Source organism: Panthera onca, chromosome D4 (genome assembly GCF_046562875.1).
Source record: "Panthera onca isolate mPanOnc1 chromosome D4, mPanOnc1 haplotype 2, whole genome shotgun sequence".
Taxonomy (NCBI): domain Eukaryota; kingdom Metazoa; phylum Chordata; class Mammalia; order Carnivora; family Felidae; genus Panthera; species Panthera onca.
In genome coordinates this window covers 43,479,026-43,498,064 of record NC_138351.1, presented here as the reverse complement: position 1 = coordinate 43,498,064, position 19,039 = coordinate 43,479,026, and the positions used below count along the sequence as shown (strand labels likewise).

Here is a 19,039-nt window from a genome sequence, read left to right as displayed (position 1 = left end):
AGACCCAGGAATCTGCATTTTAGAGCTTCTTGGCTTTTAGCTGCATGGTCCTAGTCTTTGGTGGCCTTTGGAAATCCATGGTACAGCCAAACCGACTCATGTGCAATGAAGTTTGTGACCCATAATACTAAAGAATCTCTAAGTCTTCTTCTGGCTACATAACCCCACAGCCATGAGCAGAGCTGAAAACCAAGTATGTTTTTGGTGGTGGTTATGGAACCACCACCAGTTCCATCCACTCCAAAATGCATAATGCTCTAGAGTTCATCCCACTGTAAAATAAAATATTAAAACTGATAACGGTATTGCTAACTATTCAGCACTACTTCCCTATTCGCTTCACCTCATCTCCATCCTCCACCACAAAAGAGCCTGAATCCAATCACACCTTAGACAACAAATGTTAATACCACATGTGATATTTCAAGGCCAGATCTTTATATCATGTTAGCTCCATGTTTTCTCATAAAACGGTCTCCAAACATCAAAATTTGTAGAACAATAAAATCTTTCTGTGCTGTGTCTGTGAGCAAATAGGTTGAACCGCGTATACTGAAGCAGACAATGGGTCCTAAGTACCCATTTAATTGAAAGAGTAAACACTAACACATCAACACTGGAATGGAGAGAATACCTCTTATCGTGTTTGGCAACCGGCAGGCAGTCAGTAAGTACTAAATTTCCTTCCCCGAAAAAGTCTGAGTCCTAGTTGCACAGACACTCAGTAAATCCAGAACTAGAACCTGGATCTTTGGACCTCAAGTCCACTGTCTTGTAATACTGACCAAAGTTTTACTTTCACTGGGAAAATGTAGGAGGCTCTAAAAAGTGTGTACAATAACCAGAATGAGCTTTAGTGGTATTTGGAGATGGATCAGGACAGGAAAACAGAAATAATGAAAGAGGAAAAATAGTGCTAACTTTCAGTTAAACATGGTAGATTGAACACCATTTTTTCTCTATTCCCTCCCAAATGTCCGCGAAAATAACAATAAATAAATAAAGATGACAAGAGAACTGGAAAGGAGGCAACAGCAGACAAAAGATGCCAATAAATTTTTGGAATATGGAAAACTAGTGGAAGAATTGTTACTGACTTAACAGAATTATGCCTGCAAAGAGATACAGTGATGAGAAGCAATACCATTTGGCCTGTAAAACTCTAGAAAGGCATCAGACTTGGAGACATCTGGTGCTGCAAAAAGCTGGGGGGGTGACGCTTTGGCTACAACTCCAAATGCCAGTTAAAACCTTACCTAAAGACATCTCTGTTGAAAAACAAAATTGAGGGGCATCTAGGTGGCCATGTGACTCTTGATTTGACTCGGGTCATGATCTCACAGTTTGTGAGATCAAGTCCTGCGTCAGGCTCTGCACTGATAGCATGGAGCCTGCTTGGGATTCCCTCTCCATCTCTCCATCTCTCTCTCTCTCTCTCTCTCTCTCTCCTTCCCTCCCTCCCTGCCCCTTCCCCACTCATGTGCGTGCTCTCTTTCTCTCAAATTAAGTAAATAACTTTAAAAAAAAAGAAAGAAAATTGAGAAACTCTTTTGCAAATATAAAAAAAGATAATAAAGACAAAAGATTTGAAAAGAAGGATGGTTGAACCAGGAGGTTTAATAACTAACAGGAGTTTCACAAAAAGCAAACACATAGGTACCAGCAAGGAAATTATCAATGAAATATGAAAATTAATATTCCCCAAAGGGAAGGACATTGATCTATTCAAGTTCTGTGGAAAACCTGGCACAGTGAATTTAAATAGTCCACACTGAAGCACATCATCATGAAACTTTGGCTCAGTGACTAGCAAACTATAGCCCCTGTTCCAAATCTGGCCCACTGTCTGTTTTGGTAAATAGTTTATTGGAACACAAACAGGTTCATTCATTTATATATTGTCTATTACTGCTTTCATGCGACAGTGGCAGAGTTGAGTAGTTATAACAGAGATTGTGTGCCTACAAGACATAAAATATTTTCCTAAGAGAAATGAAAACATATCCACACAAAAACTTGCACATGTATGTTCGTAGCAGCATTACTGTAACAGCCAAAAGGTAAAAACAACCCACATGTCTGTCCACAGACAAATGGATAAACAAAATATGGTATATCTGTACAACAGAATTTTTTAGCTATAAATAAATGACATGCTGGGCACCTGGGTGGCTCATCAGGTAATCATCTAACTCTTGACTTCATCTCAGGTCATGATCTCACAGTTTGTGAGTCTGAGCCCCACATCAGGCTCTGTGCTGACAGCTCAGAGCCTGGAGCCTGCTTCAGATTCTGTGTCTCCCTCTCTCTCTGCCCCTCTCCCACTCATCTCTGTCTCTCTCTTTCAAAAATAAAAAAACATAAAATTTAAAAAAAACATTACTGAGGAAAAATTTAGATCATTAAACACCTCTAGTTGAAAACATAAAAAGTCTATCAATAACCTTAGCATCCACCTTAAGAAACTAGAAAAATAAGACCAAATGAAATACAAAATAGAATAAAGAATATAATAAAGATGAGAGAAGAAAGGAATATAATAGAAAACAAGAACGTCCATAAAACTAAAAACTGGTTCTTTAAGAACATCTATATAATTAATAAGCCACTAAGCAGATTGATCAGGAAAAAAAGAAAGAATAAACAAATCACCATTATCAGGACCAATACAGGTGATAAAACTCCATGTTCTAATAATATTTAAAAAAAAAAATAATCTGGGAGCATTATGAACTACTTTATGGCAAAAACCAACAACTTAGATGAAATGCATGAAAAAACACAAATTACCAAAGCTAACTCAAGACAAAATAGATTACCTGAAGAACCCGATATCTATTCAAGAAATTAAATTTGCAGTTAATCTTTAAACTAAGACAAGTCCAAGTCCAGATGGCTTCACTGGTGAATTCTACAAAACATTTAATGAAGAAATCAGACACAAACTCTTCCAGAAAATTAAAAAAGGAATATTTCCCAACTTATTCTATAAGGCCAGCATTACACTAATACTAAAAACACATCACAAGACATCACAAGAAAACTACAGACCATTATCTTTCATGGACATAGATGCAAAAATTTGAATCAAAATTTCGTAAACTGAATCTAACAATATTTTTAAAAAGTATAATGTATTAGTCACCTAGTGAGTTTACCCCAGGAATGCAAGGTGGTTAACATTTTTAAAATCAGTGTAATTTATCATATTAACAAACAAGAAAGGAAAATTCATGTGCTAAATAGATGAAGAAAAAGCATTTGACAAAATCTATCATTGATTTCTAATAAAAACTCTCAACAAAGGAAGAATAAAAAGAACTTCCTTGGGGCACCTGGGTGGCTCAGTGGGTTAAGAGTCCGACTTTGGCTCAGGTCATAATCTCACAGTTCACAGGTATGAGCCCCTCGTCGGGCTCTGTGCTGACAGCTGGGAGCCTGGAGCCTGCTTCAGATTCTGTGTCTCCCTCTCTCTCTCTGCCCCTCCCTTGCTCATGCTCTATCTCTCTCTCAAAAATGAATAAACATTAAAAAAGATTTTTTTTAAATAACTTCCTCAATCTGATAAAGAGCATCTACAAAAAAAACTTACACCTAACATCATAATTAATGGTAAAACATTGAGTTATTTTTCCCCAAGATAAGGCAAAGGCAATCAGTATTTTAATCAGTGTTATTAAATCAGAAATTTAAAATATCTAGATAGGTAAGGAAGAACAGTCTTCATTTTCATGACATGATCATATGTGTAAAAAAAACCTGATGGGATATAACAAAAAGCTACCATAACAAGTGACTTTGCTAATGTCGCAGAATATGCAAAATTCAATTATTTTCATATTCTTACAAAGAATTATCACGTGCAATTTTTAAAAAACAGTGCCTCTTAAAAGAGCACCAAAAATGTGAACTATTTAGTATAATCTGAGAAAAATATCCAAGACCTGTACACAGAAAACTACCAGATATTGCTGAGAGAAATTAAAGACCTAAATAGATAGAGAGGGATCATAAAATTCAATATTGTTAACAGGCTAATTCTCTGAAAATAGATCGATAGCTTAGAACACCCCAAGTCAAATCCCTGGATGCATTTTTTAATTGGCAAATTGATTCTAAAATGCATATGGGGGTAGCCAAGGCAACACACTTGAGAATGAAGGACAAAGTTAGAAGAATCACACTTTCTGAGTTCAAGACCAACTGTAAAGCTACAGTACTAAGGATAGTGTGGCACTGGCATAACAAGAAACATACAGTTTCCCGGAATAGAGAATCCAGAAGATAGACCTATTCATGTATGGACAACTGATGTTCCACAGAATAGCAAAGACAATTCAGTGGAGAAAGGAAAGTCTTTTGAAAAAATCATGCTAGAACGATGACATATCTATCCATAGGCAAAAGGAAAAAATGATCTTGTACCACATACAACAACTCAAAGTGGAATACAGACCTAACGTAAAACGTAAATCACAGAACTTCCAGTAGAAAACCTCTGTGATACTGAGTTAGGCAAATATTTCTTTAAAACAAGAGCAAACACACAGTCTACCAATGAACAATGCAATAATTTCAGTTTCACCAAAATTAAAACTTCTGCCCTTCAAAAAACACTGTCAAGAAAATGAAAAGACAAACCATAGCTTGGGAAAAAATATTTGCAAATGATACATCTGACAAAGAACAATTCTCAAAATTCAGTAAGAAAACAACACATTAAGAAATGGGCAAAATGTTTGAACAGACATTTTGCCAAAGAAAATATTTGGATTTTAAATGAACCCATGAAAAAATACTCATCATCATTTTTCATTAGGGAACTGCAAATTAAAACCCGAGCTCCTACTATACCTACTAGCATGACTAAAATAAAAGACTGACCTAACCACATGTTGTCAAGGATGCAGAGAAACTGGAATTCATACATGCTGCTAGTAAGAACATAAAATGGTACAACCGTCTGCAAAACTGACATTTTCTTAAAAATTTAAACATACCTACCAATGATTCAGCCATTCCATCTTTAGGTATTTACCTAGGACAGATGAAACCACACAGCCAAAAACTGGAAACATTGTCCAACTGTAGATGTAAGCTGATGGACAATGAAATGTGATATATGCATACAACATACATCCAGAGTAGTACATGCATCCAGAGTAGTAACTCTGGAACAAATTATTGATATGTGTTACAGCATGGATAATTTCAAAATAATTAGGCTGAGCAAAAAAAAAAAAGCCAGATCAAAAAAAGTAAGGGAGAAGGGTACCTATTATAAGATTACATTTGCACAAAATTCCAGAAAATACAAATTAATCTATATTAACACAAAGCAGATCGCATTTTGCCTGGTGATGTTGGGTTCGAGGAAGGATGGCAGGGAGGGATTCCTAAGGTCATAAGGACACCGGGGTGATGGTGTCATGGGTGTATACATATGTCAAAACTTAAAATTGCATACTTTCTGCATGTGCAGTTTATTGAATGTCAGTTATAACTCAAAATAGTACAAAACAAACAAACAAAAAAAGCTGCTTTGGGGCCATGAGATCTGACATTAGGAGAAAGAGCAGAACAAGAATTTGCCATGTTTTCTTAAAACCCTTAGTCATTTTTTTAACCATGCAGAATCATCATGGTAAAAATGAAAATAAAAAATAAAACAAGAGCAAGAACATACAAGAGGATAACAAAAGAGAAAGTATTTTCTTTAAGGTCTTTAGTTGAAAAACAGGCACCTATAAAGGCACAAATTCTTTCCAGCCTTCCTGGAACTATTCATTACTAAATTCCTAACAAGGATGCAGTTTAGAATCTCATAGTAAATGAATATATTCCGTTTTAATATTCACATGACGCTATCACTGATAAACCACCAAAAGAACATGGATTGCCACTAAGCGACATTTGTAAGCAACAGTAATGGATTTATGCTGAGCAAGCCATAACCCTCTCCAACAACTTTGTTTATTTTTACAGTGGATTGCTACGGATGGGTGGTAGAAATCACTAAGTAGTTGATAACCCCTACGGGTGTCGACCATTAATTATCTACTTCCCTACCTGGGAGAAATTTAGGCAATGGGATGAATTTGGGTTCAGCTGATGAAATGAAATTGATATCAGTAAAATAATCTGTTTGACAAGAGCCCAGAGTGAGCTACCTTCCAAATGCACAGGAAAAGAAAAGAAACTTACAAGTTAGGAGAGTAATTCGGTCAGAACAGAAGCAAAGGGAAATAACCCCTGAAAGGAGAAATTCAGTGAGGAAAAAGGAGAGATGCTGGTGTTTCAAATAATCTGATTTGCATTCAGATTGTTCTTTAGACTTTTGGAAAATATGGCTCAGGTGTAATTCAGTTTAGGAAGCCAGAAGCTCTTGAACACAGATCCTCCTTCTAGAGGGCTATAAGATACTCAAAGAGGTCTGATAACTCTGATAGTGATGCTTTCATGTACTGAGGGCTTTGATTTAATAACAGTTTAACAAATGTATACATTCCAAACAATATTCAAATCATTTAGCATTGGCTGTGGTTTATAGAATGACTTCTTGGTATTAAATAACCTCAAGTTTCTGGTCTTAATTCACTGATTAGATATAATGCCCTTGTGTTTAAGTGAGGAGCTTAAGGGATGTTGCAAGATGAACTGCTTCTGTCACCTAAGTTAACCCTAAAGCATATTCCATTCCACCAGGATACAGAATCCAGCTACCACTTTAAACTCTTTTCTCTCCCTTCTCTGACAAGTTTAGTCAGACTTCTCACATGTGGAGAGCAGCCCTGCAGAATGGAACAAGAAAAACTCACTTGGAATTAAACAACAAACCACTTCCAACACAAAAGGCGCAAATCTGCTTTTATCATCTTTATCCAGAAGAAAGTAGGTTGAGAAGCAGAGCAAGGAAGAACAGGTACATAATGCTAGGAGAAATCAGTTTGTCCTGAATATCACCGGGCACTGAATGAAGAAGTAGAACACACACACATATGTGAGCCCCGCCCCCCTCCCACCCCCCCCCCCCCCCACACACAAATCCTACAGTGTGCATCTTAGCATCTTCATTACATCTTTGCTTGGTTCATATATTATCAGATACTTTACCAAAAGCTCAAGGAAAGGTAGAATTCCTGCCCCTGCCATTATTTAGAAATAAGACAGAAGGCATTCTGTCTTGATTTGGCTTACGTGTCAACCTGCCTGGTGTTGCTGAAGCTGGTAGTACCTTGGGGAACATAGACCAACACCCTCATTTTGCAGATGAGGAAATGACACAGGGAAGCAGCCAGGACTGGATGTTATAAGTTAAGACTCTCTCCGTAGGCTGTCTCGTAGGCCCTTGACTGTTCTTTACTCCTTTGAATTTCCTTTCGACGTCCTGATTCTTTAAGAACAGGTCACTGGAAGGCAGGTCATTTTTACACAGGAGTTTTCAACCCAGCTGCACCATGGTATCACCTGGGAGCTTTATAAATTCTGATGCTGGGGCTTCACACCTCCTGCCCCAAAGGATTCTGATGCAATCCAGCTGGGGTGTGGCCCTAGCACCAGGAGTTTCAAGAGCTCCCTAGGGCAATCCTGACGTGCAGCCACCTCTGAGAAGCTTTGCCATGAAGCAAAGCATACTGGGAATGAAACTTGCTAATAATTAAGACGATCTTTTGCAATAGTTTTTCATCCGCCAATCTGAGCAGGTGTTTCTTGTTGAAAACTTCTACCTTTTATTAGAGTGTACCCTGCTCCTCAGGTTCTAGCCGGCTCTGGGCCCTTCCTCACCACCGTTCTGGGGCCTTGCTCAGCCTCTAAAAGCGCACCGCTGCACGCAAAATGAGCACAAAAATAGAGACCTGAAAACAAGTTTCAAAACGTTAAGTAAAAGCGAGGGAAGGAAATCCCCCGATTTGGACAAGTCTTCCATAAGCAAAACAGAGGAAAGGGAGGCTATCTGGCGATAATTCCGGCCAAGAGTATTTGGGCATTTTCCCAGAATTACCCAAGTAATCCCGTGAAAAGCGAATCTATGTAGGCTACATTATGCACAAACTGCCTAAACCGTGAGTTTTAATCAAAAGTTACCTGACTCTGGAAAGCGTTAAAGGCAAAGACACCACGAGCATCATAGATTCGACTAGCCCCTGGCCCCTTCCCTAAGCATCTCCCTCCAGGGTCTTGCAGTAAGAAACCACAACCAAGCAGACAGTGAATTCAACACTCCCCCAAGGCTCTTCTGCTCTGCCGCGGGACCTGAGACGCCCACTCAGGAGAACGCCCCATTTCCTGCACCCTTCCAGCTCGAGAAAAAAAAAAAAACCCTAGGAGCATTCTGAGGGGGCGTGGTGAGGACGAGTCCCAGTGCGCCGTCCAGAACCACCTTTTCTCCACCGCAGAGGTTCCGGGAGCCCCCCGGTCCTGTATCTGCACACCTTACAACGCTCCGCCCCCGACACTCGGACGCAGGTGGCCCCAGGACAAGGATGTCAGAACTTCCCTGGGTCCCGGAAAGGACGGAAGTGAGGAGGAGTGTCTCAACCCGCGAGCCTTCCCCTCGCCGCCGGAGCCGCCGCCAGGAAGAAGTCTCCGCCGAGGACGGCCCGGAAGAGGTGCGGGGTCGCGGACTCCCTGAAAGTGGGCCGCACCCGGGCTCTGGCGCCGTCTCCTCCCCGCGACTCTCCCCAGCTGGAGGCCCGACCCTGGCGCGGGCGGGACGCCGGGACCGGCCCCAGGAGGGTAGGCTGAGGCTCAGCGCAGAATTTGACCCCGGCAGCCCTGAGCTCGCCACGCGGGGCCGCCTTAGCCCCAACCCCGTGCCACCTGTCCTCGCTGGGGTGGCAGCGCAGCCCCAGGACAGGCCCCAGGCTGAAGCGCTCCCCGCTCTCGCCGACTAGAAGAGAAGTCCTAGGAGGGGGGGAGCGACGCCAGACGCGCAGACCGCCTCACCTGTCCGGCGACGTAGAGCAGGCACCAGGTGCCGCCAAAGATGCGAACCAGGAGCCTCATGCGCCAGGGCGCAGCCAGCCTTGCCATGGTCCCCCCGCGGGGAGGGAGGGGGTTCCGGGCGAGACCCCTCCCTAGAAGCGGTAGCCGCCTCCCGCGCTGGCTGCAGGGCTCGGCCGCGGCCGCAGCAGCCGGCGGGCGGACTGAAGCGTGCGCCTGCGGGTCAGGGCTGCGCCGGGCTCTGCCGCGCGTCCTCTGAGCCGCCCTGCGGCTGCGGAGCCGGGCTGCTTTGAATGGGAGCGCGTGCGCTGGGGGGTGGGGGCGTTATTTGTGAATGTGCTGCTTGTCTTGGCTCGGGATGGTTCGCGCTCCAACTCCCCCCCCCCCCCGCCAGCACCCCCTCCGGCTCCTGCTCCTCCCCTCCTGTGTCAGCCCAGCAAAGGCGGGGAGCGCAGACACCCAGCCGCCCCGGCAGCGACTGCGGTGCGCCTTTCGGGAAACCGGAGCAGGGCTAAGAGCTGGCTTCTATTTATTTATTCTTTTTTAAAGGGAGGGTCTCGCACTGCACACCTTGGACGCGTTTGGAATTCGACCCTGCCTGACCTGGGAGAATTCGGGATGAGAAGGAAAGGCTCTCCCTGGACGCTGTCGCTTTCCCCGGAACGAGTCCTCAGGGCCGTTCCCTGCGCTCTTTCCCTGGGACTTGGCGCGCCGCAGCCGCTCTGGGAACCTCGCAAGGCCCTCCAGGGACACGGGAAGAGGGGCGGTGATTAAGGAACTCTACCCCACACAGTGCGCAGATCTGAACGTAACGGTTTGTTGTCCGCGGAGACCCATCCTCTGGGTACGAAGAGATTATCCCAAGGAATTACTGTTTTGCAACCTGAGACTGGGGAAAGAGGACCTTGCTCGAGAGCGGCGGGGACCCACGACAGCTGGGTTGGGACGCAGTCTACCAAAAGCCAGCATTACCCATAAGGAGCCCAAGAAAATGGGTTCCGTGAATCTGACTTCGCTTGTCTTCTTGTGTCAGTGGTTTTCTGAGGCAAGCCAGAGCTCTCCCTTGTCCAGTGTGGGCCGTGTTCTTATGAATTAGACTTGAGGCTGTCAGACTTTCTCTGTAACAGAAAACAAACCTTGTGCCCCCTTGGAGTTCTTTGCCATTGGGACCCAGGTTCATTTCTTCCTGAAAACCTGGCGCTCCAGAGCCAGTCTCCCAAAGCACATTTATGAGAAAGTAAATCCCCCCCACCCTTCTCCCAACCGTCTTGCAGGCCACTCCACCCCTCTAGAACCTTGGCAGTGAAGCTAACAGAGGCGGGGAGCTGGCCCCACTTCAGTAAACTCTAGGATAAGAGGATTCAGCGCAGCGCACGTGAAACAACTTTTGTGAAGTTCCCACGTGCGCGCATTGGGATGATCCCAACCCAAAATGAAGACGCCGCCATACTCCCTAGCAACCATTCATTCAATGCACGTATTAAAGCCAAGCGCTGTGCTTAAGCGTTGTAGCCCATCAGCGACCTACACAGATTTGGATCTTGCCCATTTTAATTGCATAAACAGACAGGATGCAAACTGCTGACCACGAGAGGCATAGTCAGGGCAGAAATGCCTATAGGAAGTGAATGTTTAAATGTGCCAGCATGAGCATTTGTGTCCACAAATAGAGTGATTTTTTTCTCTTATATAGTCAAGGAGCTGCTTCTTATAATCCATCTATTTACTCAATATGTGTGTATTTGAGTTCTCAAGGTATGAAAGAAAATCAGAGTGGAAAAAGAGGGGGGAAAATCCCTCTTTGAACTTAGAATCCCAGAAAGTCAAAGCTTGGAGTTCAAAACCTTGAAATTTGTTTTAAGGGCTGTAGGCCAGGTTTTCAACTTCAATTGGTAGAGAGGAACGGATCAGATATTGAAAAACAAAACACCAAACATAAAAAGGAACAGGAACGTGTTCTGTGGAGGATTGCAAAGGGCTTGTCTTACCAGGGCCCTTGAGCCACAGGTTAGGCAGAAAAAGGCAAGGCTCTGCTTGGTGGGGTGGTAGTCCTAACATGTTGGGCTGTGAGAAGGTAAAACGCCAGACTGGAAGGAAAAAGGGAACCCACATTGGTGTGCCAGGCAACATTAACTGAGTTAAATCTTTTTTTTTTTTTTTTTAAGCCCTCAAGATAGGTGCGTATGAGAATATGCATATGGACATATGAGAATCCAAAAACTCAATGGCCATATGTATTGGAGCCAGACCTGGAGAGGCATACAGTAACAGAATTTTCAACATTGAAAGGGGATTATAGCCCAACTACATACTCCAAATGCCAAAGAGGTTGGCCATCCAGTTCAATAGGCACGTTTTTATTTTTAAATAGGTGAAGAAATTAAGGCCCAGGAAAATGAAGTGATTTATCCAATGTCTCACACTTAAGAGGTCTATGAATTTATTCCCAGTTCAGTGTGGTAAAAAAAAAAGGGGGGGGGGGGGAGCCTTTATTCCTTGAACAATGAGGTAACAGAAGGAAACGAATTTAAATTAATGGGACAGTTAAGAATAAGGTAAAAAGAGGGTAGTAAGTCCAAAAGGAGGAAGACCAACCAAAGATGCTGCCATAAACCACCAATGAGGTGATGAAGGCTTCCATTACTAGAGATGTACTCCAGCTATCAGAGAACAAAGCTGGTGCTTGGAAAGCCACACAAGAGAAGGAAAGTGTCATCTATTCTATATGAGGAGACGGCACTTCCTTAGAGCACCTCCTCTATACCAGAGGCTCAACCCCAGTTCCTTGACACTGAGTCAAATGTTAAAAAATAGTCTTGTTTGGTGATGGTCCGTCATTTGCTTAAAAATCTATAGATTCTCAGGGCACCTGGGTGGCTCAATTGAGCGTCCAACTTCTGTTCAGGTCACGATCTCACAGTTCATGAGTTTGAACCTTGCATCAGGCTCGCCGCTGTCACCGCAGAGCCTGCTTTGGTCTGTCCCCATCTCTCTCTGCCCGTCCCCTGCTTGCTCTCACTCTCTCTCTCAAAAGTAAATAATAATAAAACATTTTTAAAAATCTATAGATTCTTAAATTACTTTCCAACCAATATCACTGATAGTATAAGAAATAACTGGGTGAAAGAGGAGTATTCTCATTATCCACTGAAGATCAAGTTTCCTTGATACTGCATAAAACATAGGGAGGATGCTTTAAAACAGATGTCTTTACTTAGTTAACATCTTAATGACCTCACTGTAACAAAAGGACTAAGAGCTGTCACATTCCTCAGGTCTTAGAATCCACACAGGGTATCCAGGGTATCTGAAGACCCCAGCCACTATGATGGCTCTTTGTCTCACCCTAGCCCCAGTCTTGCCAGAGCCTCTGCTCTGGGCCACAAGCCTTCTCATCTGGCACTTGCCACAGGAGATGTGTTTTGGGTTCACCGGTCAGACTTCTCAAAGAATCATTCCACTAGAACACTAGAATACATGATTCTGAGACTGTAGTCTACCTGTTGGTCTCAGGTAGACTTCTACTCCAGAAGTCTACTCCACTGACTGCTTACTACGTCCCACTTCCTTCTTCAGCCCTCTCTTTTCTTCCTGTCTCTTTTTGTCCAGCATACTTTTTTCCCCAGGATGCATCATTTCCAGAACACTTGCCAGTACCCTCCACTCCCTTGTTTTTTTCTTCACATCTCAACTCAAAACAAACTCAGTGATCTGCTTTCTCAGCGCCTTGACCTACAGGGGCACATGAGAGCTACAGAATAGGAAAGATAAGTGGCACCAGGGCATCATCTGACCAACCTCAGTGGGCTCAACACGGCCCGCCCATCCTCCTGGACCATCCACTCTGGCACCATCCTGCCCCTTACAATGACTGTTTCAAACTCTCTCCTGTCTCCAAACCTCCAACCAATTCCTCCTTCACCTCTCTCCCTTTCAACAGATATGCAGAGCTCCAGCTTCTCAGAGAGGAGACAATCAGATGGGAACAACTTCTAATTTTACTCTTTTCCACCAAATTTACTTATATCCATAACCATCTTCTTCACCTCTGTTTTCTTTCTAAGGCCAATCCCTCTACAATGCTCTGGGTCTACTCTCCCCTTACCTTCAACTAGTACAGAAACAGTACAGATTTTCCCCAACTTTCTGTGGTATATTCAGCAATGTCCTGAAAACTGCATCCTATCTTTAAATAGGATATTTGTCATGTATAACAAAAAATATATTCACTCTCCAACCACCCCACATATTTTCTCCATGATGATACCTATTAAAGGTTTCGTGTATACCGTGTATTGCCTTCTTTCCTTTCTGTTTAATCCCCAAACCATTCCAGTCAAAATTCAGCCACCATCTCTATACAGATATAGAAACTGCTCCAGTCACCACTTACTCCCATGAGGTCATATCCAAAGAACATTGGTTGGTCCTCTTCCCACTTGTCCTCACAAAACCATGAGTCATGGTCAATCATTCTTTCCTTCTTGGCTGTTCCTCAGATATTGGCATACTACTCCTAAGAACATATATTTCGAAGGGGCTATCCCTTCCCCTCCCCGACCCTGTATCTAGTTACCTTAATACTAAACCCCTCCCACATCTGGGTTGGATTCCTTATTTATATGTACTCATATATCTATATTCCTTTCCCTTAGAGAGTTTACTCTAATTTGTAATTATACTTTTAGTAGTGTGATTAATTGACCACAATGTGTCTTTCCCTTCCCACTAGGTTGTAAATTCTATAGGCGCAGTTTACCATGCCATTACAGTGCCTCCCAGTCCAAATCCCTAGAATGTCATATTTGACACAAATCAAAATTAAATTAATAAATGGGTGAATTCATATTTCACATCTTTCAGTGACCTGACATGAAATGTAATCATGAAGTAAGACACAAACTGCAAGTTTCTTGAGAAGAGACATTGTATGCTCTTGACCTTTATCCTAGTACCTACAAAAGTCCTAGGAACATAATAGGTAAGAAAGAGAGAGACAGACAGAGAGAGACAGAGACAAAGACAGGAAGACAGAAAGAAAGACAGAAAGAAAAAAGCCTGGCTAAGAGAATGGACAGAATCCACTAACAGAATGAGAAACTGCCGAATCAGGTAAATTTCTAGGCAAACTCCAAATAAAAATCCACAGGCCATACATTCTTAAATAGATCAAACTTTCAAACTACACTTTATTCTTCCAAAAAATATAAATAAAGTTTGGTACAGAGCCAATTATGTTTCTGATCATCACCTTGAAGTTTTCCCCAATAAGGAGAAAAGAAAAAGTAAATAATTTAAATAGTAGATATAGAATATCCACCAGAACACAAATTACATTTTTTTTAACGTTTTTATTTATTTTTGAGACAGAGAGAGAGCGCGAGCATGAATGGGGGAGGGTCAGAGAGAGGGAGACACAGAATCTGAAACGGGCTCCAGGCTCTGAGCTGTCAGTACAGAGCCCGACGTGGGGCTCGAACTCACGGACCGTGAGATCATGACCTGAGCCAAAGTCGGACGCTTAACTGACCGAGCCACCCAGGCGCCCCTACATTTTTTACTAAATACTTAGAAGCAAGAGGAAGGGGGAGGTGCACATTCTATTACCCAGAGTTAAGATTTATCTAAATTATTTCTAGTTAATATATCGCATACATTATAAAATATTCAGCAAGAAAGGAATTTTCTAATAACTGGCTCAAATCCTGCTTCATTCCCCTCTTGTTCTTTAACTAGCTGGAAATGCCCTTCTTGTCAGTCTTTATTTGCCTCGGTAGACAAGCAAAACACAGAGCAAAGCTGTTCAGTCAAGCAAAGTGTTCATTTTTGACAAGTTGAATGTCACACACTTTGTTCAAAGAAAATATACATACCTGAATTATACAGTTAAAAGTCTCCTCACTTGAGTGAAAGCTGTTTCAACAATATTCCAGTCCATAGAGACATGTGGCTTCAACTATTACAAACTGTTAAATTATGTGCATAATAAAAAAATGATAGAAAACATAAAGTAGTATGTTTATATCTCACAGAAATGACTCAAAACCATATTTCAAGAAAGTAAACACTGGAAACCAGCAGTTTTACGTATTCTCTGCCCTAACTTAATCTCTATTCTAATTTTGTCTTTTACGTGAACATACAGTTTCTTCTTCCTTTTGAAATAGCTACTGTATTTGTGGATTTTTAAATTAAAAGCATAAAGATTAGCTGAAGCCAGATAAACATGGTTATGCGAATTAACATCCAGATCAAAATATTTTAAATTACCTCTGCTGCCTTCTAAGGGGAAAACACAGCATCCCATGAGGGTTATAACTTATCAGCCGACTTATCTTTCTGTTCTGTAACACTGAGTTACTGAGGAGTGTTTGAGGTTGCAGGGACTTCCTGGCATCTGTCTAAACTGCATTCGTGATAGTGTGTTAGTAATGCGCATACTTAATCTCTTGATGTTGGCTTGCGGGAGTCTCAAATATAAAATGTGACAGCATTTGTTTTTCTTACCACATAAAAAAATGACATCACAATCTGTTAAGAGGTTAAACCATATATTATGGCTTCATTTCAGAGTCACTGTTTGCGTCATATGACTGCCCAACAGGGGCCGAATCTAACACACTTAACATTCCTAAGGCTAGTAACATATAGCCTCTGGGTGAGGCCCATTGGGTGTGGTTTTATCCTGCAGAAAATCTTATATAATAACAGCCTTTTCAAAAAATGGTCATTCTTTCTCCATGTGTTGAAGAATTTGTCCAAATAATACAGCAAAGGACAACCGAGATTATAGAGGAATCAAAAAATTACATTTGGAAGCTGACATTTATTCTGTTCATCTTCTCTGGAGGCCTCGGAAACTGTTTACCTGAACTTGGCAACAATTTTTCCATAATTCACTCGGTCTGTCAACAGTAATATTCAGTTTCCATTTTGGGCTAACCATTAGGACAATATGTAAAAGTAGTAAGAGATATAATCCCTGTGCTTTCAGAAGTCACAATTAAGTTTCACACAAAACATTTATAAAAGAAATGTGTATCCCCCACATATTTGTTCTTCATTATTTCAGAGGCCCGTCGAAAGCATGGTATTCTGTTGCAGCCATTTTTGTATCCTCAGCAACTACCACACAGCACAGCCTCAAAAGTTTGCTAAACTGCACTGAATGCTTATTCTAATGCAAACCACATCAATGAGAACCGTGAGGAGCAAACAGGAATTCTGTATTTTGCCCTAGCTTCGTAAAGCCCCCGTCAGATTGTGTCAGTGATCAGAAACCTATTTCTCTCAAATGCTGATATGGCGAGCTCCAAAGTATAAACTATTAGACAGAAAGTACTAATGGATCAGTCGATAGTTCTCAGTCAGCGAATTCAACATTGTATTAGAAAGGTTTGTTCTCGTATGAAAGAATACCAGTTTAGGGGACCCTGGGTGGCTTAGTCAGTTAAGTGTCTGACTTGAGCTCAGGTCATGATTTCTAGTTCGTGAGTTTGAGCCCCGAATCGGGCTCTCTGCTGTCAGCACAGACCTCACTTCAGATCCTCGGTCTCCCTCTCTCTCTCTGCCCCTCTTCCCCTGCTCTCTCTCTCTCTTTCTCTCAAAAATAAATAAGCATTAAAAAAAAAAAAAGAACAAGAGCACCATTTTAAAATCTGAGTATTTTGTATGCTTTGGAATGTCTTGCTTCATTACAACATCACCCAGCACCATAGCTGTTCATGTTCTTTCTGCCCCCAGGTGCACTTCACATACTAGAGAGCTGGTGGATGAAGTAAAATACTTATTCCAAACTCAGCATCTGAAGTTTCTTAATGGTGTCACATGACCTCTAAAATAAGTCCCAGGAGTTGGGTTCCCATGTCATAAAATCACTTTACCCAAAGCAACAAAAGCAAAATATAGTAAAACCTTGGTTTGCAAGCATAATTCATTCCAGAAACATGCTTGTAATCCAAAGCACTTGTGTATCAAAGCAAATTTTAAGAACCATTGGCTCAGTGGTGATCACGTGACATTTGGTATCACGTCCTACTTATATGGCAAGATACTACTCATTTATCAAGTTAAAATTTATTAGAAATGTTTGCTTGTCTTGCGGAACACTCGCAGAATAAGTTACTCACAACCCAAGGTTTTACTGTACTGTCATCTATGTACCTAAGCATTTTCAGTTGTTGCCTATGACTGGATATCAAGGGTTTCTGCTTATTATAACCACCTTTTCTTTTCTATCTGAAATTAGTGCTCAAACAAAAGGAAAATGGACCTCTTTCTTTTGAACTAAGTTATTATTCTGTTTCCCTAGAGGTATCAATAAAAGGCAACTGTGTTAAGTCCCACCTCTGTTTGGTTTATTCTGAAAGAAATATTAGTGTATATATGGACACAATCCCCTTCAGTTTTGCTAGAAAAAAACAATCAAAAAATCAACAGTCTCTGTATGGTTCAAAAAAAAAAATCACACAATGAGAAAAATACATGGGAACACATGATTTTGTTTGCTTTTCATTGACAACTTTGTAAAACTAATCCCTTATAGAATCGTAATTAAAACAAATTGCAATATGAAACAGAATTTGAAAGCAATTGTTACTTTTGACCCCCAGTTAATGTCTGATATATTTTTACCTATTCTACTGCTTTATGTATTCTTATGTTGCCCTTCCTATTCTAAGATGCAAGTACCAATGATGTCATTACATGCTGGGAAGGGGAACATAAAGTTTGAAGCAGGACATAGTTTTTTTCTGAATTGGATACACTGGCCAAAAAAGGAAAAAAAAAAAATGCAGTGGCAAGAAAATGAAATTCAGCCAAATCAATGAGATTTTTGGCAACTATAAAATAAACATGTTTTAGAAGATACAGCTGATCTTTGCTTATAGGATTAAATGAACTAAAGCTTGTGAAAGTGCTTTGTAGATTATAAAGCACTATTAAAAACATCTTCATTCATTATTTAGAGGTGCTAAAAACCAAATTCAACTAAGTTTGAAAACCTAATTGGCTTTATTTAATGATTCATGAGTCACACAGCATCCCCTCTTAACAGATGGAAAGGAGCTCCAAGGAGCAGCGTGAAAGGAAAGGCTTTTATAGGCAGGTGGAGGAGGAACAAGGAATTCCTAGCAAAGTGTGGAATTTCAGGCACCTTCTTTTAAGGGAAGGCGGGAGTCTATCAGGCAGATTACCTCACTAGTGCTGATCAGGTAATTCCAGATTGACTAGCAAAAGGTTACATTCCTGTTAAAGGCTGAAACCGCAATTAGGTTAGGTATTACGTCTTGGTTGGCTTACATGGGGCTTAGCACAAGTGACTCTATTTAGGGCCTGTTGTTTCTTTTTAACAGTGGTCCGGTGCTGTGTTCCAGAAGCATTTAAGACAGCTTATAAAGATACATGTTTAAACAAAATGTTAAGATATCTGAAATGTCAGTAAATAAAAGTAGGTGAGGACATTAGAATCCTCAGGGGATAAGAGGCAGGGTGGGATCCATTGGGATATTTCAGGCTCTACTTATCTTTTCGATATTGGTTGAATGTCGTTACTTGGAGCATGAATTGACTTCATAATTGAACAATAAAGACATTTCCATTTGGAAAAAAAAAATTAGATGGGAAACAAAAACAAGAATACGACCTTACAGTGGAGCCAGAGAAGAAGTTAATATAAATTCAGATTCCATAAAGAGCCACAGCCACAGATTTGGATCTCAACTTTCAAGCAGTCATGAAACCTCATAAATTACAGTGCCCAGATTGAAGGGGAATCAAGCAAGTTGCATAGACAAACTACTACAGGCCTTGACAAAATTTAGCAATGTTCCATAACTGTTGTTTTTATCCTGCCTCATTGAATTTTATCACACATGCTCTTAGGTTTATTAGCTCATATTTATTATCAGAAAATGATGCAGTAATATAATTGAAAAAGGAAACTATAATGTGATTTATAGTGTTTACCGCTCTTAGCAAAATTTCTTGAACATGTATTTTCCTCTTTAACCTGTATATGTAAACTTTTCAAAGGTAAGTCAAGACATAAAAGGGGATCCAGGGGAAAATTCAGAATTGAGGTTTGGAAAAGGTA

The 19,039-nt window shown here is 41.2% G+C and overlaps 1 protein-coding gene across 5 annotated transcripts in view; it reads right to left on the bottom strand.

Moving 5' to 3' along the window:
- ADAMTSL1 (ADAMTS like 1) overlaps positions 1–9,704 on the bottom strand; it is an 881,240-nt gene extending 871,536 nt beyond the window's left edge. For 2 of the 5 annotated variants that reach the window (XM_078436766.2, XM_078436765.2), the window contains exon 1: positions 8,947–9,704. In XM_078436766.2, the coding sequence (XP_078292892.2) occupies positions 8,947–9,033 (87 nt within the window). In that variant the 5' untranslated portion in view covers positions 9,034–9,704. The remainder of the gene's footprint in view (positions 1–8,946) is intronic. The other 3 variants (XM_078436761.2, XM_078436762.2, XM_078436763.2) reach the window with 2 other exon arrangements.
- Positions 9,705–19,039: the final 9,335 nt, after the last annotated feature.